The sequence below is a fragment of the Pungitius pungitius genome, chromosome 15, assembly GCF_949316345.1.
Source record: "Pungitius pungitius chromosome 15, fPunPun2.1, whole genome shotgun sequence".
In the NCBI taxonomy this organism is placed as follows: domain Eukaryota; kingdom Metazoa; phylum Chordata; class Actinopteri; order Perciformes; family Gasterosteidae; genus Pungitius; species Pungitius pungitius.
In genome coordinates, this window is record NC_084914.1 from 4478401 (window position 1) to 4503463 (window position 25063).

Genomic DNA, 25063 nt, shown 5'->3' on the forward strand with positions numbered 1-25063 from the left:
CGCCATTTGGCTGGCACTAATGATGGTTATTAAGAACAGCTGTGTGCCAGTGAGCATCCCCGCTAATACATTAGAATAAAAAAGTTCCCTCCCTCCTTCTCCTTCTAAGCTCAGACCTTAATCCTTAATCCATCAGCAATCGTCGTGAATGTCTAACTGATCAATTGGTCATTTGCTGCGACTCACAATGTGCTTCCTTGGAAAGCCCGCGTTGAATGGCTGCAGCACGCGGAGCCGTCTCTGTGAAAATGTCTTTTCTCGTGCTCATTCTTTTTGTTTGGTGAACAATAGACTGAACTGAATGTGCAATCAATTTTTTTCTTTTTGTTCGCTCAAACGATAATTTAGTGCCATCCTGCTGGAAATTTTAGTGAGAATTTTAAAGTATTCAGATAAATCAGAAACAATTTAGACAGAGGAACCCGTTTTGTCTCCCAGCCTGCTGAAGTGAACATCTGATAAAAAAATAAAAATAAACATTCAGAATTGACTAAACACAAAGACTTTTGATGAGCACAGCAGCAAAAAGGGCAATAACTCAATGTCTCTGACAGCCAAAACCAAATTGGCTCATTTCACCTGCTGTCATTACCGAGGGAGACAACACGCTGGGTTAATATCACAGGTTCTGCCCAAACTCCCAGGCACGGAGCCAACTAGGAGAATTCAGGCCAGGGAAGAAGCCAATGGGGAGGCGCGGGGTGTGAAAGAAGTGACACGCGGTGAACTCATTTTTCTCAATTATTCTCATTATCAACTTCTCACTTTCAATGTCAATGTTGATTAATCCCATGGCAAATTTCCATCCCGAAAATAGTTTCCGACCTAGATGCAGAGATGTACTCGAAGGCGCTGGCTGACGCCCTGAAACTCGCTTGAACTGATGATACCCTGAGAATATTGCAATGAGATGCAGATGACAGCTGTGATAAATATGGTGAAGGCGCTAGACTGACATTTCTACAAACAGTACAAGCAGAGTTTAACATAAGCACAAATAATGCGAATCCTACCCTAATCAACTGTAAAAGCTAAAAGGCTGATCACGCTGTTTGGCATTTGGCGAAGGCAGGCTGCTCCCTGGACAGGTCACCAGACACATCCACCTCTGTACATTAGCGATTAAATAAGCTTATGTTTAACCTAAAATTAGACTCAAGACGTCAAAAACCAAGCTACTTTTGTAATGTTGTTATAATCTTCACAGGGGACATTAATCGCCTGCTACAATCACGCAGCACCCCCTAACCATCCCCAAAAAGGCAATAATCGGTCCACTAAATTGCGGATACTCCGCTGGCCAAGGTCACGCGAGCCATTGACGGAGCGCTGCAAAGACATCGGCCTCCAGCTGCCTGCCTCTTTATCTGAAGAATGGAGATTTATCTTCCCTCCCCCTCGGGGAGGCTGAGCGGAGAGCACAGGGACGGGATCAGAGAAGGTATTCACAATTCAGAATTGAAATACGAAAAAAAAAAAAAATCAAAAAAGGACTAGTGCCAAAGTGGAGCCGCTCAGCAGAATATACAGTGGGGCTCCAAAGAGGCCCGACCCCTCTCGACAGCTGTTGTGACAACAGAAAGAAACCCCCCCCCCCCCCCCCCCAAAAAAAAGAGCAATGAAACAGCGCCGGGTAACGTAGCAACAGCTGTCTCCTTCCTCCAAACAATTGCTTTGTCACTCAAGCAAGAAGAAACACTCCCTCCCTCTCGTATCCACAGGGAAAGCCGTTTGAAAAGAACCGAACGCATTCCGTCTTTTGACCCAACTCGGGATGAACACACCGGCTCGGTTCGGCTTCGGTGGAGCCGCAGAAACAGTCGGGAGCTGTTTAGATGCTGCCGATTGGAGCAGAGAGTCCCGCCAGGACGTGCAAAAAATAAAATAAAAATGTGTTCACCATCTGTGTTGTAAATGACATTCTAGCGCAGACAATGTGTAATCAATGGCCTGCGGTCAGCGTAATCACCCGGGAAGATAAGCGGAACTTCAGGGAACACACACACACACACACACACAGGTTTTCAGGCTGATAAGCGTCCCAAAAAAAAAAAAGCATCGCAAAGACACGGTTAGTTAAGTCCGCGCTGCACACCCTGATTCTGCAGCATCGATCGTGATTGGCGACTGCGGAGGCCGAGGGGATGTCCGTCCAATGATGTGGACTCCCGGTGGACATTCTAGCAAAAAAACAGAGAAGGGGCGAGGCAGGAGTTTGAGTCACGGTTTAATCTGGAGCTTCTGATCAACGGAACAAACCTCCGCTCGGTGCTGAACGTGTTTTCTATTGTGAGCAATCGATTTCAACCCCACTTCCCTCATTGGATTTCCTCCGTGCCACGACGTATTCGAATGACATAAACAGGAGAAACAGTGGTTTGTAGAGCGAATATCACTCTTAGAATGCATGTCATTACTTGCAAAAAGACATCAAATTATCACCAATGACGTAATAAACCCCCAAACAAATGAAACAAATAAGTTACCTAGCTACGTGAAGGATTCATTCCAAAAGCTAAAAGATGTTTTTTTTTGGGGGGGGTTGAATATGTAAATGAGTTCCCTCTGAGCTGCAGAGGGGAAAATATTTAAAATGAAATGAATTGTTTGGGACTGTCAGTACGAGCCAAATGTCTCCCCTCCTCTCTCACTCAGTGTCGCTGCGGAACGTGAGCTGAATGCAAACACAAATGTTATTGTGACACCCACACTTAACACATTGAGCTGGCCGCTCGGCTTCGGGCGGATGGGTGGGGGGGGGTGGGGGTGTTTCTGCTGTCGTCGTCGACGACTCGTAAATAAAATGAATTATTTTGTCACGGTGCGAGCGAGCCGCGCTCTCTGAACAACATCGGCAGCTCCTTCAAAAGTTCTGATATCTGTTCTGAACGGAGACTTCCCAAGTGGGAGGTTGCAAATGACAGATGTGACAAGAATGGCGGGGGGGGGGGGGGGGGCAGGAGGGAAACCTAAAAAAAGATCAGTGGCTGGCTGAATGCAGCCCACTCGTGTCACGGACTGCCAATCAATCCCACAAGATGGATGTTTAAAAAAAATGTAAAAAATAAACTCGCAACGCTATGAGCGCCAAATACAAAAGAGACGGAATCATCGTTTGGATCAAACTGGTCAAATTAACAGTTAACAGTTAAATGCAACAAACAAACACGAGACAACGTCAAATATTGATTATATTTTTCTACATAAAGGGAGTGAAGGTGATGAGCACAACTGCTATAATCGGCATGTTTATGTCGTCTATGTTTATTTCAACAAAACCCGGAGCCTTGGAAACAGGAAAATACATAAATCAAACGCACGCTAATAGTGACTCCCCGAAGGGAGAGAGAGTCTTTGATATCAAAGGTATGGTTTTCCTCACAGCAGACGATGGAAAGGGAGACTGTTCATACAAATAACTAAAACCTAAGTTTGTTTAAGTCACCATCTTAAATAAAAATAAAAAAATGTTAATGAATAGTAGCCCCCGCAGACTGACCACACAGAGGCTTCAACAAGAGATCAGAGAGTCTAAACTTTATAATATGAAAGCGGCGAGTGTGCGATTGTTGTAGTATCGTTTGTGTGTTAACGAGCGGGCAAATTAATTTGCGTTGAGTCCACGAGAATCAAAAGCTTTTTCTAAATCCTAACTACATTTCCTTTAATCCCAGTGAGCAATTTGAGAGTTCTTGGAATTCATTTGTCGTGCAGGGAAATACAAACAAAGCCAAAAGCTTAACACAGTGAGTCTGCACACATGCAGCATTACCACCGGGCTTTGTGAACCCTTGTGTGTGTGTGTGTGTGTGTGTGTGTACGATCTGGTCCTCAGCACCAACATCAACACAGTAACAGTTTAGCCCCGACTTTGGCTTGGCCTGTAAGGACGTGTATGATCACATACGATCATATCATATAGCATCGCGTAACATCATATGGCATCACATACCATTATGTAGCATGTTCGTGCACATGTAGACGTGCCTGGGAGGTGTGAGGGAATTAAAACAAGTGATACTGCCCTATAGCCTAAAGTGTGACTAAACCTCGTACTGTTATGACCCTTTACAATATGCAGTATGCATCTAGTCCCTTCTACCCGAACATAATCACAAAAATATACATATGTCCCCTGACATGCATGACACCTAAAAAAAGGCAGACGTTGCCATTCACTGCTGTGAGCACGCCGTCAATTAGCCGAGCAGGAGACGTGGTTAGCGAGAGGGAGAAGGTCAATGGAAGCAAACAAACTTAGCCTAACAAATGCGAGCACGCTGGAACGTGGACACCACTGTGGCGTCGCATAATTAGGGATTTAATGGACTCACTAATGACTGTACCATTGTGTGCCTTACATTTTAAAGTGGTTTGAGTAACACATTGTGGGAAAGGGAAAGAGGTTTTTGAAATTTGCTGTAATCTGCAATGTGTCATTTCACATCAGCGTCACAAAGGAGTACCAGAGACATGTTCGCCATGCTTGGGAGGCCCTTTTCTGCATGGAAACGGTGCCCCAATATGCCAAGAGGCAGTGCATTCACAAAGCGTGCTGTTTGAGAATCACCCTTATTGAACAGACAGCTTTGCAGTCAGTGGCTTCAACTGATTGAACCAAAAAGAGTTCCAGTGGAGAAACTTGCGGCTACCTGCAAAATATAAAACGTGCTGCCGTAGGCTACTTTAAAATGAGTCAGCAGTAATGTAGAAGTACACCACGTGTTTAAGATCAATGCGTGAAATCAAGGAGCAACAGAGAAACTGCATTAAGCTTTTTCACTGAACTTAAAACCTTTCACATGCAAGTGTTGCAGAGAGTACAACATCTCAAATCAGCGCTGAGGAGCAACACGCAGTTCCTATTTGCATAAATAGCTGGAAATGCTACCGCAGCACTCTGATAATGTTCCTGTTATTCTCTCTGTTATTCTTGATTAGCAAATCCACGCTGAGTGAAGCAGCTCTCTCGAGCATTCAGCGCACACAGGAAGTCAACTCTGTCGGCTCTTGGCGTGTAATCAGTCGCCTGACCTCATCGAGCTGCTGTCCAAATCAATGATGAGAAGAACGCTTCTCCTTTGCACTGAATCTACGGCGTGTGTGACACCGTTGACCTTGTGTCATACGTGAGGGTGCCGTGTAAAACCCCCGAGGGTGTCTGTGAGAGCGACAAGACACCGAAAAAGCAAAAATAAACAGCGCTGCGCCTCTAATCTCGCGTACAAATCCGCCGCTTGATTTGTGTCCAGCGGGTCCACCTACGGCACCAGCCGCCCTGTCAAAACACTCGGCTCTCTCCCCTGACGTGTGTCGGCGCTGGAAAAATAATCCCTAATGCTCTGTGGTGCACGAGTTGTATAACCCTAGAGATTAAAATGTGCATCCAATGAAGCAGGGCAGGTCTGTAAGAGACACATGCACTGCAGCATGTTTGTTACCTCAGAACGACACTGAATGTCTCATGACCTCATGACTGTCATTACAAAAAAATGCAGAATTCTACGATTGCTACCAATCGACATTGGCCTCACACACGCCGCTTTGTGCAACCAGAGCTTTGTGGCGATAGTAAATCATCACCAGGCAAGTTAACACAAATAATGAAAACCCACGTGTCTCAAATGACAATCAGGTGAGAAAATATTGATGAATCTGTTTAAATAGAGATGTGTGGCCCATTTGCTCTGTTGAGAAAATCAAAAGGAAAACCTTCAAAGAGGAACTTTATTATTGAAAAAAAAGTGTGTAAACTGGTTCTCCTGCGTCCTTGGTAAATGATGTTTGGCCATTTTTTATCGGTTCAGTAATTCATTAGGAGCAATATAATGAATTAATATAAGACTTTCATTCCCATGCTAGATGAGTCAAACAGGCGTAAGATTAAAAAGCATATTCATTCAAGTCAGCCACAAAGACACACACACACACACACACACGTATATGCACTTCCACTCACACAAAGTTGCGAAGCAGCAGGCAGTGGAAAAAGTTTGCAAAAGCAATTTGGAAAAAGTATGTTTCACTGCTTCAAATCCTTGCAAATTATCTTCACAATTCCCCGAGGAAAAGGGGTTCCTAACCCCTGACTGCAACCGAGGGGGCCTTGAGCAAAGCACTTAACCCCCAGCTGCTTCCTCATTGCTGCTCAGTGGCCAAAGTAAAATAAATAACATTACTAAAAGCCAAATAATAATAACATGAAGCTAATTGCTGTAGCCGGAATAATCTTATTTGTTAAACCCTGAACAAATTGGAAATAAAATGCTACAGTTAGATCTTACAGTACATTCAAATGTATGCTTTAAGGAAAATGTTCCACCTGCAAACACTGGTTAAATAATCATGTGTCATTTTTAGGATCCCTCACGGATTAGCTAGCACCACAGTGGATGCCAGCGACAGGTGTTGTCGTTGCTGAACGCTAGTGCTAAGCTAATGCTAAGCTAATGCTGACGCCACGGCTCTCCTCCCAACCTGTGAGCACAGGCAACAACAACAACAACAACAACAACAACAACAGCTGATCTCTGCAAAGAAGCCATGTGCCGCGGCGAGTGAAGACCACTGAAAGTGAGCAATTTGATAGAGAAAGCAAAGCTGAATGGAAGACTTTGAGGACAGTGGTGGAGCAGAACAAAGCATTTACTGAGCAGAAGCAGCAGATGGAGGGCGGAGGGACGCGGTGCTGGCAGGACGTTTATTGATAAATATTTGCAAATGTCACAGTAATTTCCTCAGTTGATTGTAGATTAGACAACATTTAATTAGTTTCTGCTAAGTGCTGTTTCCGAAGCAAGTAGTGGTGGCAAATATTACAAGTCTACATGTGGAAAAGAAATACATCAGTGATTAATGAATCTCTAAAGGAACAATACGTTTTCAATGAATAAAGACGATGAAAACCATCCCAATTCGACTATATTCCTCCCTCCCACATTTGGTACTGGTCATCACTTGGTATCGGACGCTTGCTGTCAGTATTTGACTCGCTGTTGTCCTTTTTCTTCCATATCGCACAATCCTCACGTGAAGGAAACACGTTTCATCCGGGCCGACGACGTCCGCCCTTCAGGAAGCCTTTTTGTTTGCATCGCCCATCGAGGTCATCTTGTGACCTTGTTGTTCTCGGCGAGCTCATCAAAGCCTCACCATCAAAGCCTTTGAGCTTTTGGACCCTTCACACACACACACACACACACACACATCGTCATCCAGGCGCCTTCACTAAACATCTCGCTGGATGACTTTGACGCCACGTCTTGATCCTCCTACACCTCTTTTTCTGATGAGCATATCAGGCGCCGTCTCTCTCCCAAAGATCTCCTTCACCTCCCATTATTGGAGAGACTTAAAGGAATACCTTTCCTATCCTGTGATGCTCTCCAGTGGTGTGTATCCTTCCACTCGGGACAGAAAGATCTCACGGTTATTGGCCACTGCGGCTCCGTTCTTTGTAGATTCTACTGAGATGTTGGCTCGGCAGAGGAAAGGATTTCTGCGTTTTTAGACTTCCTCCGACAAATATTCTTCAGTGTTAATCTGTCGCACTTTTCTCTCTTACGTCTTTGCCTCCCGGTATAACAAGAGAATTAAAATCATATTGCACTAAAATGCTCGAAACGGTGTCTTGCATTTGTAACATCCAGATGAGATTAAAGACATTCATTCAACATGTAATCACATATACACGTCTAGGTTGGCCCGGGGCCACAAATCAGATTGCAATTATAACCCTGCATGCCACACGCAAGAAGAATGGTCGGCCCAACTCAAACTCAAGTGGAGCTGGGGCCATAACAGATTAGTCCCAGCTACGTGACATCAATCTATTACCAACACAAACACATATGAACAAATCACATGAATCGTAGCTTTAGTTGTTGTATCATTGTAGCTTCAACACAATGCGCAGAACTGCAACAACCAGGAGGATACGAGGCCGCAAGACTTCAAATGTACTGGGACTCGAGGGAGGGTCCAAACTGTGGAAATTTGATCCAAACAGAGTGTGACAATTGACTTTGACTGTTCTTTCATGGGTGATTTTATGTATGTGTGTTATTTAATAGGAGACTGATAATCCCCAGAAGCCCCCCCGAGAAGTGCAGATGTGAAGGTTATGAAAGATCGGTGTGGTCGAAGTAATCTCATGCTGTATTAAGTATAAAGGTTAAGTATGAAGGAAATACAAGGCAAATTGCATCGGTGACTTGGCGTACTCGCGCGTCGGAGTCGTGGCGGAAAAAAGGCGCTTTCAATTAGATTACCTGTTTGACTCCTAGCCAGAACATAATAACAGATGCATAATACTCTGAGTCCATCAGAGGTCGTTATGTAATCCAAACTATGGCTTCCTCTGTGTTTCACTTTGTTGATGAGATCAGTAGAGGAGGCCAAAGCTTGTGTTCCAAACACGGTGCCCTATCCTGTTAAAGTGAACCCCATGTGGTCGTGGAAAAAATATATGTAACGAGGCAAATGGAAATACAGTTGTTTCTGTCTTTGTCACACACACACACACACACACACATGAACACACAACCTCGCGGATGGATCAATACAAGCTGGAAAGAGGTGCGCCGAGCCGAGAGAGGTCACCACCGCTCCGTCCTTCCACCCCAGGACAAACAAAGACACCCGAGTGCACTTTATTTGACAATGGCCCGGCAGCAGCCGACACAGAAGACCTTGGAGCCGCATCCTCCATCCCCACGTGAACCATTGTTCAGTCCAGTTGGAGTGCCTCACATGTGAGTATCTGTCCCTGGTGACATCCAATTCAAATTCATGCTGAGCTTACAGAATGAAAAGAATTTTTTAAAAAAAGAGCCGAGAGAGTTTACGGGAGATGTAACTCACGTATACGTTTGTTCAATATTGTATGTTCAAAATATTAAACACACAGTTTATCCATGAACTTTCAATCCACTCTTCCCAAGTTGATGAACTAGAAGGAGAGTATTAATGAAAACATGAATAATGAATGTATTTAAATAATTTAGATAAGTTGTAAAAATAAATCATTAATGTATGTTCCTCTCCCAATAATTATTTTATTGCTTTATAATATATTGTATAATATATTGTAGTATATTGGTTAATAAGTACATTTTTCCCTTAATAATATTACATGGTATAATGGCTGAAAAAAGGACTCCTTGAAGCATCTAGAAACGTCAAATGTCTCCATACATTAAATCACATTATTCAAGTAATGACTCAATAAGCTTCATTATGTTTAGCAGGAACAAACAGTGGTTTGTAGGTGGGAGGGTTGTTGATCACATATTTACTTTAGATTGTCAGACTGGCAAATGAAGTCTCAGTTAGATACAAACACAGTTTGATGAGGTGACGCTTTCAGACGTCTGTGAGTCGTGTGTTTTTCTGTATTTTTGGGAGTGCAAAGTGTAGCGAATGCGCAGAAGATAATATTATATAATACTGCAGAACGTTGAACGTTGGTCCCATGCTGTTAATGTCCATTCCCCAACGGGGATACTAATGGAGAAAGTGATTCCTCATTCCGCACCAAAGTAGCATTGGTTCCCAGTACAACACTTTGTACTTTGGCCTCGGTCTGCGTAAAGAACTCCCCGTGGTTCTGGAACCGTCCCAATACTTACGATTTAAGTATTTAGCATTTAAAAACCTGCTCATAAAATTGCTTGGTCTGGTTACGTGTTTACGGTAAAAGAAGAGGAGGAACCTCGGTACGTGCCTCAATATCTCAGCCTTATTTTGGGCTAAAGTGGTAAATCTGTTGAGAGACATAAAGGTGATTTAAGGGCAGAAAGTTTCTTTGTGTCAAACAAATATTTCCAATGTCGAGCGTCGCCCTTAAAGCTCGGTGAGAGGACTACGCTGTGTCATGAATACACTCTCAAGTGTTCATCCTGCTGATGAAATCCTTTCGACGTCGTCTGCCAGAGCAAGGCACTGCATCTCCTGCTGCTTTGTTCATTGCAGGGAAGAGAGGAATAAAATCGCGGGCCTGTTCCAATGAACGTGTCAGGATATTGAACACGATGGAGGAAATATGTGAAGCAAACAGCACGTAAGTCCCCCCGAGCATTGAACCGCGGCGAAGTGAACTACTGTGCTGAATGTTTATTTGGCGGAAAGGATGTTTAGTCCAGTCTGTCCAGAGGAGCCTTTTCAAAAAGCGCTGACGGAAAACAGAGACCCAACTGCGTCACGCCTGCGATTCACCGAGTTCCTCCCAAATCGGGAGGATGCCTCCGTATTTGACAAAAGGGCTTTCTACCGGAGCGACAAAGTGCGCGTTTCACTTCGCGATCACTCGCCGTCCGGCTGTTTGCATAACAGCTGCAAAGCGCCACCAGTCAGGCCCGCCGCCGTCCACGCGTCTGAAGTGTCTGAAGGCCGTCAATCAGAAACGATCACTCACTGACAAGACAGTGAGAAGGAACCGAGCTGCAGACTGGAAGTAGCTAATGAGTGGGCCGCCCTGTGTCGTCCTCCTCTCAGTTGAGAGTAGAATATGCATATGCAATGCAATATGCACATGTAACTGTATTATTTTTGTTATTTATTACTCGGGTAGATAATAGCATATTTGTAATCTAGCTGTTAAAAAAAACAACAATTTTCATCTTCCTCATTTCATGCAACATCACCCAGAGCTCACAGCTTTGCTCCTAAACATAAACACTGCCTGGATCCATGCAAGCTTTATTTCCGGCTTAATGCAGGTCCTGCGTTATCAAGAAAACCCCATTTGGCCGACCCGGCCTCTGAGATTGGATATGACAAGAGGCAGCGGGCCACAGAAAGTCTTTGAATACACAAAAGGTCTGCGTCTCCCGCTGGGACCAAAAGGACCGGGTTAGCTGGAGATGAATGAGGTGAAACGATAGATAGCTGAATGGAAATAAAAGCACGAGTAGCACTCTCTCTCACACACACACACACACACACACTGCTGTCGGGCACCACGCATGAGCACACGCATTCAGGATACCAAACACCACAGGATGCGCACAGCCTATTTTTTCGCAGTCTCCCACAGTGTGACCAAGCATCTTCTCTCAAACAGACACTGACAAAGGGTTACACGTTGGTGCTCTGCCTCTACATCGACTCGGGGTAATAGCTCGAGGACAGATGTTCGGAGGTGGGGCGGAGTGGGGGTTGAGGGAGGGTGGAAGTAAAGAGCCGGGTAACAGCTTCTTTCAATTGCTAACAAGCGTCGGTCGATCCTGAAAACACACTTTGAAACCTCTTCGTACAGTCTGAAAGACCAAGATTCATTTTGGCAAAGCTCACTCGGACCAACAAATCCCTTCGTACCCCTCAAATGAGCTCGTTCCACCGATCACTGGCAACGGATTCTTATTCAGAAAACATCCCTGTCATTCAGCAACAGGGAGCATCACATCAATCACAAATTCTAATGGATTTTGGATTTGAAGAATGAATCAGAAATAAATTGTTTTCCTGCACATCTGAAAGGTTTCGGCCTCTCCCTCCTCTCTGAGGCAACCGTTAGACAACAATTACTGTAGGTAATAGGTTTCAAAATGTAGACTGTATTGTACTGTAACATGTATCATTTCACCTTTTGGGGTTTTTTTGTGTTAAAATTTGTACTATTTACGCAACTATTGAGCGGTGCAGATTTGACCGGCCTCTCTCAAAGTTTTCACATCACAACCATCGTCATTTCATCAGATATCACCTCTTCCTCTCCTTTGTACCCCTCACACACACACTCTCTCCCTCATATCACTGCTGCTTCCCCACAGGCCTGTCTTCTGTGATCCTTATTTCCAAACAAAATCAGCTCCATGCTTTCGCCTTGTACTGAAACATGGTGATGAGACTAAAGCAGGACACCTGGGCTGACTGAGCTGAAATTGCAATTAGCTTGGACTGATTATTCCTTGATTTTCTGCTCAGATTTTCTATATTTATTTTAAAAATAATCACCGCATCATCATCCCCGATTTGAATGTGCTTTTATCAGTTTTGTTAGCATATGAAAAAGTATGCTGCAAATACACTGTTTTTTGCTGTTTGCAGAGTATGAATGACAAAAGCGTTGCGATTGGATGCATTTTGTCAGAAACCAATGAAAAATGATTCACAGTTTGGTCCGTATACACTTGCGTGTTCCTGAATATGTGGTTTGAGGATTGAACAATGCTTGTTAGCAATTGAAAAATATGATGGTTTTGGTTTGTGTCATCCATCTGCAGACTTTGCACACGCAGCCCAATATTGTCCTGGTGAGGTTTGGCAAAGAGGGGGAAAATAATCAGTGTAGAAGCCCCTCTGCAGCGCAACGCAAATGCACCACTATGTCTCTTTGGATGTCACAGGCATAAGAAAAAAATATATATATATAGAGATTTTGCCCATTGCGCGCGGCTATTGAAGGGGATTGTTTGGCCTGAATTGAAAATCCATCACTCTTCACTATGTGCAAGCAGCTGCTTGTACATGCACGTGCTACATGGCTGTGAACTGGCTGTATGCGTGCAGGTACTTCATATCAGACTGTGTATCTTAGTCAGTGTGTGCGGCCTGTGCACGTGCCAATGCACAAACCGGAGGGTGTCTTTCGGCACCTGCGTGGTGGAAAAAGAAGAAAAAAAACGGTGAATAATGCTAACCGAGGCGGATAACTCGGTAAAGGACAGAGCGCCTGATGTGGAGCGAAAGGGGAAGCAACTGGGAAAAACAAAAAGAAAACAAAAAGATCGGTTGAGAGGAATGTAATTAGCCAAAGCCTGGAGATTCATTTGAGCCGGGCAATTACCTCCTCTAATCATCAGGTAGTAGAAGAGAGGAGGAGATGGGGTGAAGGGAGGAAGGAGGGGAGGAGAGCATGGAGGCCAGAAAAGAAACCGCAGGACCGAGGCATAATCGTAATAAGTGTGTCCACGCTTCAAACCACTGCATGGCAATGAAACACAACATTTTCCCCCCTAAAAGAGTTCTTAGTAGCCCAGTGTTGGCCGGACTTACACACGACATGACCACAGCAGAACAGAACAAGGCCCCAGAGCATACAGCTCACCACCAGCACTACAAAGCAATTACAGAAGTGATTAAAGTCTGAGCTGCTGTCACCCGCGGACTAAGAATGAGGAACAAACACCTCTGTTTCATGACAAATGCTCACCTGACCGAGCTGCTGTAGGGCAGGCGACTCCAGACCGGTCATGTGACCGCCTATAACAGTTTTTATTCTATTATTCTCTGCACTAGAAGCAATAAGAACAATGACTACATTTAGGAGGAGGTTGTTTGTTGTTTTATTATAAGTAGGCTGTCTTGGGTCCGCCCAGTGATAAGGCCTTATAATCTATACTCTTTGTAAAGGCTAGTACCAAAACTGCTCACTTACACACACACACACACACACACCTACACACACACATTTGAGAGAGGTATCAAGAGGAATTTAATTAAAACAAGGACACAGTTTGACTTAAAATAAATAGAATACACATCAAGTTAGATGTTCAGATTACATTTAAAAGTACAGTTCAGAGTCATTTTAAAATTGATAAAGACAGTGACGCAATTTTTTTGTCTCAATTAATTATCTGAGCTCATCATCATCTTTGTGGTAAACCAATAACTGCATCGCACTGTTGCCCCCAAACAAATCACTGGAAAAAAGGACCCAATGGCTTTGGTGACAAATGTCCTCAAACGTCAGAAAAGGGAGACGGATGGGCTCGGGAAATGGTTTCTAATGGGTTGTTCTTGAAAGGTATCCAATTCCGGGAAGATTTGCTACCTGATTACTGACTTTAACCAAAGAGTTCTATTTTGGCCCCGAGTGAATCTCGGCTCTATGATTTCTGTCCTCGTCTGATTTACCGCGGCTCTTTCTATTTTTCATCTGCGTCTTTTCAGGTCTCTTTACTCACTGTTCACTGTAATTTTTCAGTAAAGTGTACTTTACAGAACTCTTTGCCAATTCGATTTTCTTTGCTTATTAAAGATTTTGTTAAAAATGTAGCTAACCAGGTGCACATCTTATTTAATATATATTAAACACACACTCAATATAATCCTCTTTAAAGAGGATGCCATGATTTCACTTACCACAAACCTAGTGAAGAAGCTTTGTACATTTTGCCATTCATCTAATGTTGTATAGAAAGATGACATTTTTTCATTCAATGCATCACCTTTTATGAAATGTAAAAACTGCACAGAAGCACACGTATGCCATTTGCTTGGCAGCCCAGTTCACCCTTCTTCTGGGTTTGCTTTGACAATCACACAACTTGTTTTTATCCTCTCAGTCCGGGTTTATCAGCTTCTAAACTATGAGTGTCTGGAAAGTATAGCAAGGAGACTAGCGTATAGATACCAGGAGTCATTGCTGCCACAGAAAACACGTATTGTAGCCCTGCAAGCCTGAACAAACCAAGCAGACCTCTGAGAAAATAAGGAGACAGCAAGACTGGCACATAAACACGGACAGACGCGCACACACTTAACAGAGCTGGCTGTTCGGCAGACTAACATAAGGTAATTTAGGGCTGGAGGCTCGCCTGGATAAGATGGCAAAACCCTTAAAGCCTCTGAAAGCCAGGCTATAAGTAGTGACCAGTGTAGCATACCTACTGTCTTACAGACTTGAGCAAAAGCCTATTTCGGTCAGTGCTGCATTCAGGCGTCTGTCGGGGTAAAAAAAAAGAGACACACAGACCATTTAATTGTTGCTTTGTTGGTGCACAATCGGTGCTCGGGTGATCAATGCCTTTTATGTATACCTAAGACAAAAAGAGTGTTGGGATTTTTCACTTTCGCAAGTGGATCGAATCAAATTTCCGCCTGGCACATTGTGAAGCACGAGAATAAAGACGGGAGATTTGTGAAAGGAGTTGCGCGCTCGGAATCGACCGCTCAGCGAACGCGTCCAATTACAGCTCCTTCCACACACTCAAGGTGTCTCAGTAAAACAGAAACAACAATACAGCATGCGTCCAACCACAGGTCTTTCATGCGCAAATATGTAATATTAAGATCCCTCCAAAAAAGGGTTATATATTAGCAAGTAAATCTGCCACCGTGTTCGTGATAAAACACGCGATGGAAGGCCGACACCTTTCCTTTCCTCTCCTCTTAACTCCCTTTGCACACAAACGCTCTCCTTCCGCCATCCCTCCATCCTTCCCCCACGTGAAGTGGGCTATCTCTCCCTCCATCTGCATGTGTGAGGGGTTGTACTGGTGTGTCAGTAATGACAATGTCCCAGTGTTCCTCTCTGCCAATTAGCCCGGTCGTAATTACACAGACACATATGGAGCTGTCAATCAGCCGGCTCCTCCACACAGGAAATCACCCACCCATCAGGGAGAGCGAGAGAGAGAGAGACGGAGAGAGACAGAGAGAGAGAGAGAGAGAGAGAGAGAGAGAGAGAACGAGGGCTTCCAACCGCTATGGCTCTACACCACTTCAAGATACCACACGCTGTGCAAATAAGCAGCACGAGGAGACTTCATTCAATCGCTCTGCGGCAATCCCACCGCTCACTGGAAAAATGCCACCAAGCCGTATTAGGGTGGCGCTTCGGAGAAAAACCTATTGGGGGTTTCCAGCTTCATTTGAGGAGGTACAATTTCTTGCTTAGCGAGTACACACAACAATACAGGTAGTGGTGTGTTGTGATGTATGTATGTGTAAACTCTTCAGTGTTAGTTAGTGCAAAATATGATATATTTTGATCCAATCCACAACTGAGAACATAACATGTTCATCCCATGTCACCCAAAAGAAAAAAGGCTGGTGATATTCCATTTTGTCCTTATCATAAAATAACAACATGACAATGACAGAAATGGACAATGTATTCATCCGACTATCACGCTGCTGGGGAGCGAAAGAACGTCAACGAGCCCCAGTGTTGTGACATGTGACATGTTCCTTCATTACTATCCAACATTCACTGGCCGGCTGCTGTGTACACACACACACACACACACACACACACATCGAAAAATAGTCCATGACAAATGCACTTCTGTTTGACTGATGTTTACTAAAGGCAGCAGTGTCCTGCAGTGTCCTGCTCTTTTAGGAAATTACTTATTCTAAATATTTGTGATGCAACGAATGGTCTTACGGTCGAGTGCCACAGACAAGCCGTTGAAGTCAGAAGGAATCAAGAGACACCGGATAAATAGTTTGGGTCTTTTCTGAGGATTTGACCACTGCCCCGGTTGACCGCAGAGGAGAGTAAAAGGTACCTGCTTGATTTGGATGAGGATGATAATGAAAAGCATTTTACAGTCTGTTGTACGTTTCATCTTGATGTCTTGTAAAGCTTCCCAACATGGCTGCTGGACGTCACAACCATCCAGCAAGAATGCATTTACAGACAAGCACATGGAGACGTATCTTAGAGCCGGGAGACTCAACAACTTACCACAAAGGCATCTGACTAATTCGATTTCTAAATCACACCGTGGACTAAACGTTATAATTAACAAGCGTTTTTATAGAGGGGATCTAAACATCGCCTCGAGGTTTTTCTAAAGGCAAACGTTATGTCATTTGCCTCAGAAGGATGAAATGAATATTGAAGGACACTGAAATCATCTTTCAGATACAGACCCATCTTTAACAAATTATACTTGATTCTGCATAACCCACGCATCCATTAATTAATCGCTGCAACAGAACTGAACCATAGAGTATAATAAAACAGAAGATGACGCGCATAGCTCTTCCTTTGTCATCGTTAAAAATGCTCTATGTCTATGGCTCTGAAACAACTGCGTCTCCATCATTTCAATCCATTGTGTGCGAGTAATCTGGTAATGACGATCAGTTGACACCCCAATCAACACAAGAGGGAAAGAACAAGTGAGAAAGATTATTTATTTTTGCATACATAAGATCAGCTGAGATCTGTGACCCTCAGAAATGAAGGGTGGGGAAAAGAGGGAATACTGACAATCACAATAATAAGAGGAATAATAATAGTACCTTTCATTCACGTTGCGCTTGTGTAACACAGTTGCAAAGTGCTTTGCAAACTGACAAGCAACAATGAATGAAGGGAAAAGAAAATTAAGGTGGGAGTAAGTCCAGGAGTGGGAGAAAAATCAGAAATCATGGGAGAGAACAAGTGGAGGGTGAGGAGATGGGACGGGAAGGTATGAGGAAGAGGAGGAGGAGGAGGAGGAGGTCCACTGGCCCGCCAGCAAGTCTTACCTCTGGGACGTCTTCTTGTACTTGCGCCTGACAGAGAGACAAAACATGTGGACAGTGAGGCATTCATTGAAACGTGACTCTCTCCATGTTGGATTCATTTGTTCTATTTCACATGCAGTGTAAATGAAAGACATCGGATCTCACGCAAGAACCACACTTTGACAGTGTTTCATATTCACCAATATCCTCTTAAAAAGTCTTAAAAATGCCAATTGACTTGGGAATCAGAAGGCTTTGTAATACCACACTGAAATAAACTCCAATTACTATTGTTCTGTCAAACACAATCAGCTTGGCTTGTCAATGTAGTTTGAAAAAAAAAAAAAAAAAAACCTCTCTATCTACGTTCTTTTGTGAGAGCCAATGAGCTTCCAATACCACACATTATCCCCACAAATGCAGATTTAAGCCATTGGGAGAATTACACTGCTTCACATGTGCAGATTTAATGAAATGAAATGTAAAAAGGAAAATGAAAAACGTTTTATTAGTTGCATTCAGTTGTGTTCAATTAATGAGTAGCATATTAGGTGTTTATAAGCACACACACACACATTAAAACACACCCACACCTTCATGAAGAGGTAAAAGCGTGGCTCTAAAAGCTAATTCATACAAACACAGAGAGAGAGAGAGAGAGCGACCCACTAGCGTTCCACAACAGAACCGGATTAAAATTCCAGTCAGGCAGGACTCAGAGCACTTAACTTGATTTGTTCCTCAAGCTCAATGTAAAAGTGCAAGCTAAGGAAGTTGTTCCCTGTAAAAGATATGTTAAGCGCTCCCTCGAGGCTAGATAGAAGAAAAAAATGAATTCAATCATTCACTCAGGGTCCATTAAGCAATTAAAATGAGAAAGACATCGTCAGATGATTGTCTTACAGATTTTTGGGAGTAAATGCAAAGAAAACGTAGCTTAAAGCATTTAAGTAATTGGATAAGAAAACCACAAAAAAGACTAAAATGAAAAGGAATAACTAACAAAATTGGACAAGGGCACATGGACATTTCCTGTTCCTCTAACCTCTTCTCGTGTCTTTTATTTCCCCTTTTGCCCCTCCTCCTCCTCACTGGGCTTTCTTTATGTCCAAATATGTCAACAACGCAGCTCTCCTTCTAATTATAAGGCTTTAATGCAATGTCCTCGGCATAATGAGCATGTGGGCTGAAAGGGGTCATGGAAGCTCAAGGATTTATTGTAATTATAAAGGTCACAGGAAGTAGCATTTAAACCTTTTAAAGTGCATTTGTGCGTCTGTCTGGACAGCAAACGGCAGCATCTCTTTCTTGGATTATCTTATTGTATTTTACTCAGGGTTTCACAAATCTGATCCATTAAGGCGGGCGCGGCCATCTCGACCTTCCTCGGATGGAACCTATGACGACCTCAAACTGTCGATCAGGTGATTAAATAAGTCATTGATTTTCTATAATCAGTAGCTGACGGCGAGGTGGCCTGTTATCTCCTTTTCCCGATGGAAATCCAATGCAAAAACTCCAGTGGGCCTCCAGCACAACACACAACAGGAATCTGCTGGTGCCTCGATCAGTGGACGTTAGCAGGCTCCAGACTGCGCATTTATCGCTGAGCTGTGATAGCCGGCCAGCGCGCACACACACACACACACACACACACACACACACACACACACACACACACACACACACACACACACACACACACACACACACACACACACACACACACACAGTAAAAGTCACCACCAAGCCACTGAGCGCGACACGAGTCTATATCGTCCGTCCCCTCCATCTTCAACACACACACGTCGCCTACGTCGACATCCGTGGGGGGGGGGGGCTGTCAGTCGGAGCTCCCTCCCTGTGGATGGAGGCTCTTTGTGAGATTAAAGGCTAATGTGATCTCTGACACGCAACAGGAGCCCCCCCTCCCCCCAGAGCTGCGGACCGCAGTGTTGTCGTGATGAGAAAAGAAAAAAAAAAGAAGAAGAAGAGGAAGAAGCCGAGGCCCCCGTTACACTCATCTGACTCGCTATCAATCAAATATCCCCAAAGACAAATGGTCGTGTTAGGGAAGTCGTGACAGTGACCAAGTGAAGGGACAACAAAGTCATCCGGGGGGGGGGGAAACTGAACGCGAGAGCGACAGAAACGGTGACTAATCGCGGAACAGAAGAAATGCCTAAACATGGAAACGAGAGTGATGCGAGAGGAGGAGAGACGGGGGGGGGGAGGCCGCCAGAAGAGCTGCAGACCCGTGAAACGCTTCAGTCACTCGGACGTCGTCTGCGGTGCGGAAGGAAAACTGCATTTCAGTCAGACCTCCAGCGCGGCAACATGAAAGATTTCATTCCTGACGCCGCGGCCTCCTCCTCCTCCTCCCGCTGAGCAAGGAGGAGGAGGAGAAGTGAAAATGGAAAAAGGAGAAAATTCCCACTTGCAGCTTGCATATATACGACGTGTGGAGCTCTATTCAAAGGGCGGAAGGTCACAGAGGTGTTGATTAGTTGGTGGGAACTGGTAGAGATGAGAAATGTGAGGCTCGAGGAGGCTCTTGTATTATTCAGAGCGATATAGTGGGGGGGGGTATTGGAGGCAAATGACGAGGAGAAGAGGAGAGGGAAAAAAAGAAAAGAAAGATGTAGGATTAGCCTCAACTTCAACACATTCAGTCATTCGAGTCGTTGAGTCGGCTTCATGATTGCACACGGACAACAACAGGTGCTAAAAGGAAAAGCAGCATGGAGAGACATCATCGTCTCTTAGAAACATCATGATGCGAAGCGGAAAAAGAAAAAGTGAATCAACCAAATAAAAAAAATAAAAACAAGCAACACGGTTGCAACTGAGAAATACTCATTAGCTAACAGTAATTAGTCATTAATTAGTAACAGAGTCGCAGTCCCATAATGTAAACAAGTCATTCAAAATAGTTCAAAGAAGGTCGCTCCGAGCTATTCGACTTGAATAATTCTCTCTCTCTCTCTTTAGGTTTTCACTCAAAGAATCCTTTCACACCCACGCATCAAGTTACACGTTGCTGTAAACCAATGTAGCGTTGATGACGACACGTACGACACAGGCTTTTTGCCGTGTCCTTCCCTTGTGTCTGTGATCATGCTATTACAGATCAATAAGAAAATTGGTTTAAACATTAAAAAAAATATGCACAATATATTTCCCTCCCTGCATACGCAGCATTACTTCACACACACGCACACACACACACACACACACACACACACTTGTTGTAAGCTGTAAAAGTGTGCATACTCACAGTCCACGGAGCCGGAGCCAGATCTTCTCAATCTGTTCCGGCTGCAGGTACTTCAGCGACGTGCTTTCGAACTCCTCGATCTCCTTGGTGGGAGACTCCATGTTCGAGTCTCAAAGAGTTCCAGATGTATGCCGACGAGAGATCAAACACACACAAAAGTTTAATCCCTCTCCAGTGCGAGCGGCGGGCGAGGAGGAGGGGAGGAGGGGGAGGGTGTGGGGGGGGGGGGGGGGGGGGGGGGACGCAGCGGCGTTGTGCTGGAACCCGGGGGAGACGTGACCGAGGCTTCCTCTCGTCTCCGCTCACATCTGCACCCACAGCTGCGACAAACCGGACGTCATCCTTCCCTTTTGCTCTCCTCTCCCCCCCCCCACCCCACCCCCCCCTCGTTCACTCGTGAGTGAGTGAGTGAGTGAGTGTGACTGAAACTCAGCAACACAGTGAAGTGCTCGAGCAGCTGTGACAGTCGGGAGACGGTACCTCTTTCGTCCCCGTCCCCCCCCACCTCTCCCTCTCTCCCTCTCTCTCTCTCTCCCCCTCTCTCTCTGTCATTCGTTCACATCTCCCCTGTGTGAGCACAGGGGTCCTGGAGCCACGCCATGCTCTCCGAGCAACAACGGGATGCAGACGGCAGGGCAGCACAATCCGGGATTAACGCTCACTGCCGAGCTCTCCGCACGGGAGGGAGGGAGGAGAACCCGCCGACGGCCCGAAGAGGGGGGAGGAGTCTGGTTGATATTGAGAAACCATGTCCATGTTACGTCCGTTGAGGGGGGAGAAAGAACACGGAAGGAAAACAAGTGGGGATGGAAAGGAACAGGAGGGAGAGACCTTTGGGAGGAGGGATGGGGAAGATGTGAGTGACCTAGATTGAAGAAAGCAAATGTCTGGTCAGAGAAGAGGACCTTTGGACTCTTTGTAACCCGCAGACTCATATTTTGTGGGACATGTGAGGTGAAAATGTCATTGAGCTCATCTGTACTGAGCCACATTCAAAGTGAAAAGGGGATGTGTTCGTCATAACACATACGCTGCGCAACCTGTTAAATGTCACGCCAGAGAGGATTAAAGAGCGCGCAGACAGTGCATTGACACCGATTTGACCGAGATTACTGTGATCCATTGAGCTCATACAGAACCATCCCAAAGTCAATCCCCCACCAAATGTAATATTTGTCTCTGTCTCTAGATCTCTGTAAAACACACACGGCGGACTACAGCGTGTCCTCTATGGTTTTATAGGCCACACTGTCCTTCCTGCCTCATTGGGTTGGATAACGTTAACAGGCCAGTTACAGATTTAAGAGGGTTTCATGATAACTTCAGCCGTATAAAGCCATCACAACGCAACAGGTCCCGCATATGTCCTACGAGTTACATCTAATCCACTTTGAAGGCGGTGACATTTATTGAATACTGAATATTTAGGTGCTGTTTGCTCTGGCGTTGGCTCTCTGAACTTTACTATTCCTTCATCTCCTGTGTGCTTGCAGCTCCAGAAACCTATTACTAAACTATTAAAATATTCCACTTTTTAAAGACATCTCAGGTAGGACCCTATTTGTTTAATGTTTTTTAAATATAACACAATGGAGAAAATCTTTAAATTATCCACTTAGATGTCCACGAATTCAATTAATTTCACACTTTAAGCAACGGGTTACCGAAGCATGGTTCTGTTTGTGGATGACTAAATTATTGCAGTTTAAATTTAGGTTTTCAAACCAATTCAGATGAAATAACAGACGTGTTGTGGACAGGATGTCCACAGCTGGATGCAAACATCAGCAGAATAGAGGCACTGTTTTTTTTCGCTTGGTCAAAAGGTAGCAAATCTCTTGATGATGTAATACATATTACTACTGAATCAAAACGACTCCGAAATTAGCCCGTAAAAGTTTCAGGAACTGCCTTATCGGTGCCAATGTTGTATCAGACCATAGAAGTATGTACGTCAGTAGATAATACAGCGTTTTCCACCCTGCTGCTGATACTCCTATCACTGCCATTACTACTACAACTATTAGCACCACCAGTGTAACTGTAGCTACTGACAATGCTAACGCTACATTGTAGCAACTGTTCCTGTATCACTAATACACTAGTGGTAGTAATTGTGGTTGCCGCCACAGCTACAAAACTACTACAAGTACCACTGGTACTACTACTACTACTACTACTGCTGCTAATGCTGGCAATAATACTGCAGCTACTACAACATCTGCTCTGACTGCTGCTACTCCGACCACGACCACTTTTACAACCTGTAGTAACAGTCCTTTTTGAGTCCTCCTTTATCTAGTTATCTTATCTGGTTAATAACTGAACTTAATTTACTATGTTAATAACTGAAGTTCAGTTATTAACATAGTAAATTGCAGTAAATATTCAGTAAGCTAATATGCATTGAAGTCAAATGTTGATGTCATTGCTATAATAAGCCGTAATGTTTTTCCATGAACTGAAATGCCAGTTGTGTGATTCATTGTTTTCTGTTCCCTGTCACTCTGCTTGACAAGAGACACACACTCACACACACACACACACACACACACACACACACACACACACACACACACACACACACACACACACACACACACACACACACACACACACACACACACACACACACACTCTCACACACACACACACACACACACACACACACACACACACACACACACACACACACACACACACTCTCACACACACACACACACACACACAGACACACACACACACACATAAACTTTTTAAAGCCCTTTCTGCTACTTTCTCTTCTTCTCCTGCCATTCCTTGTAAAAACCAATTAGTCCTCTCATTCTCTGTCCAAAGCCAAAAGCTGATAACTAAGCCCCCCTTTCTTTGAGCCCCCCCCCCCCCCTACTACCACACTCTCAGGTCTTTCAATTACTTGATGCAGGATGCAGGGGTAATGCAAGGGCGCCACCTCAAAGAGGCCCCCGCTTTCATCTGCTGAGATGGGTCCTCTGTGAGGAAGGAGGAGAGAGGTCTGCCCGAGTGCCATAAAGCCTGCTGATGTTCTCTTCAAAAAGGCACACTTATCTATGGCTCTCTATCTCTCTCTCGCTCTCTCTCCATCGTTCGCTTTCAGTTTCTATCTCGCCTCGTTTTTTTCCAATCCACTCTTCACCGGCCCGGTCTTTCCTAGTTTTACCAGAGGTATTTATCTCCGGACCCCGGGGAGGTTTTCAGGGCCAGAGACCTGCAGCCGATCGGTCAATTTGAGGGAAATCCACAACAGCAGCTTCACGTTTGACTGCTCGCTGTTCACGGGTTTCCACCCTCCCGGGACCGGATGTCCTGTGTCCTCTGTATGTGTAAATGTGACACGGAACAAGTCTGAGCCTGGTCCGGTTGAGATCGTTGCGAGGACAGAGAAGGTCAGTGAAAGGCGCGTTGCACTCGGAATCTCGTGTTCACGACGGTAAACAAGAATACACAGAAAGTGTGGAAGAAGAAGGTAGAAGCTTACGGGCTCTTGACGGTTGCGATAATCCGATGGACTTGGTGCACAAAGACTAGCCCACGGTATGAATGCAGATTTTTCCAATTACCTCCACTCATAATTAATCCCATTATTACTTGTTGAAGGAGTTGATAACAATGGGTTATTCTCTCTCTTACGTTACACAACTTTCATCCCAAGATGCATGGCTATCACACAACAATACGCTCTAATTCTATTAAGGTTGAAGATAAAATATTTATAGCGTTTCACATTCACTACAAAAAAAACAAAAAAAACGAATGAATCTGATGCATCGACAGCAGGATAAAGTCTTGCTGGGAGATGTGGCCTCGAGCCTTTGCACTCACGTTGCCAAACGCCGACTGATGAATGAAATAGTTTGGGAACTGTGGCTAGTTTGAACTAGTTTGAATCCCTCGATTATGTGAGACGGTCAATACAACAATGTGCATGTGAGCATGCAAGGAAATATGAAATATTAAGGATACATGGAACTCTTTTGCTTGCTCCTCGTTTCTAAATGATGTGCTGAGGTTGCGGAGGAATCTGAGGAATTAGGAGTTTGAAAGAGTTATTCTAACAGATAGACGTCACGAAAGGAGGCAGAACTCTTTAAAAACCGACTTCAAAAGGACAAAAAAGCAAATGTAGCAGAATGTGAGTTTAATGAATGGGTTTCACAAACATAACGTATCCATTTGCAATGAAACAACCCAAGAGCAAAAAACGGATTAACTCCCCTGTATAATCATCATCAACGTCCCTGGATAATTAGTATCACATCGACTGCTCACAAAAAATACCCAATGCATCAAGTATTGGGAGAGTTAATTATTGGGGTGACGATGACGGAGAGTCTTGCTGGAAATTCCACTGAGCTCAGAGGTATTCTCCACACCGCGTTCCCGGCTCACACATCGAAATCGAGGCGTTAACAGCGCCGGCCATTTGGAGGAACATGAAAAATTCAGATCTCATTTAAATTTCCAGGCAAGTCGATAAGTATATCTATGTATCAAAATAGCCTTTTCGCCTTTTCGGTAATGACCACATTTTGGTGAAGATCATCCATCACGAAATTCCAGCATGTTTTTTTTTCC

The 25063-nt window shown here is 44.4% G+C and overlaps 1 protein-coding gene across 5 annotated transcripts in view; it reads right to left on the minus strand.

Moving 5' to 3' along the window:
• The window catches only part of pde1cb (phosphodiesterase 1C, calmodulin-dependent b), a 59243-nt gene that overhangs the window by 17593 nt on the left and 16587 nt on the right, over positions 1-25063 (minus strand). The window contains exons 1-2 of one of the 5 annotated variants that reach the window (XM_062557545.1): positions 20468-20666; positions 17212-17238 (exon numbers count right to left, since the gene is read on the minus strand). The exons of the other annotated variants lie outside the window; for them this stretch is intronic. Coding sequence (XP_062413529.1) covers positions 17212-17238; positions 20468-20568 — 128 coding nt within the window. The 5' untranslated portion in view covers positions 20569-20666. Of the gene's footprint in view, positions 1-17211; positions 17239-20467; positions 20667-25063 lie in introns of those variants that run through there. 5 annotated transcript variants of the gene reach the window in all.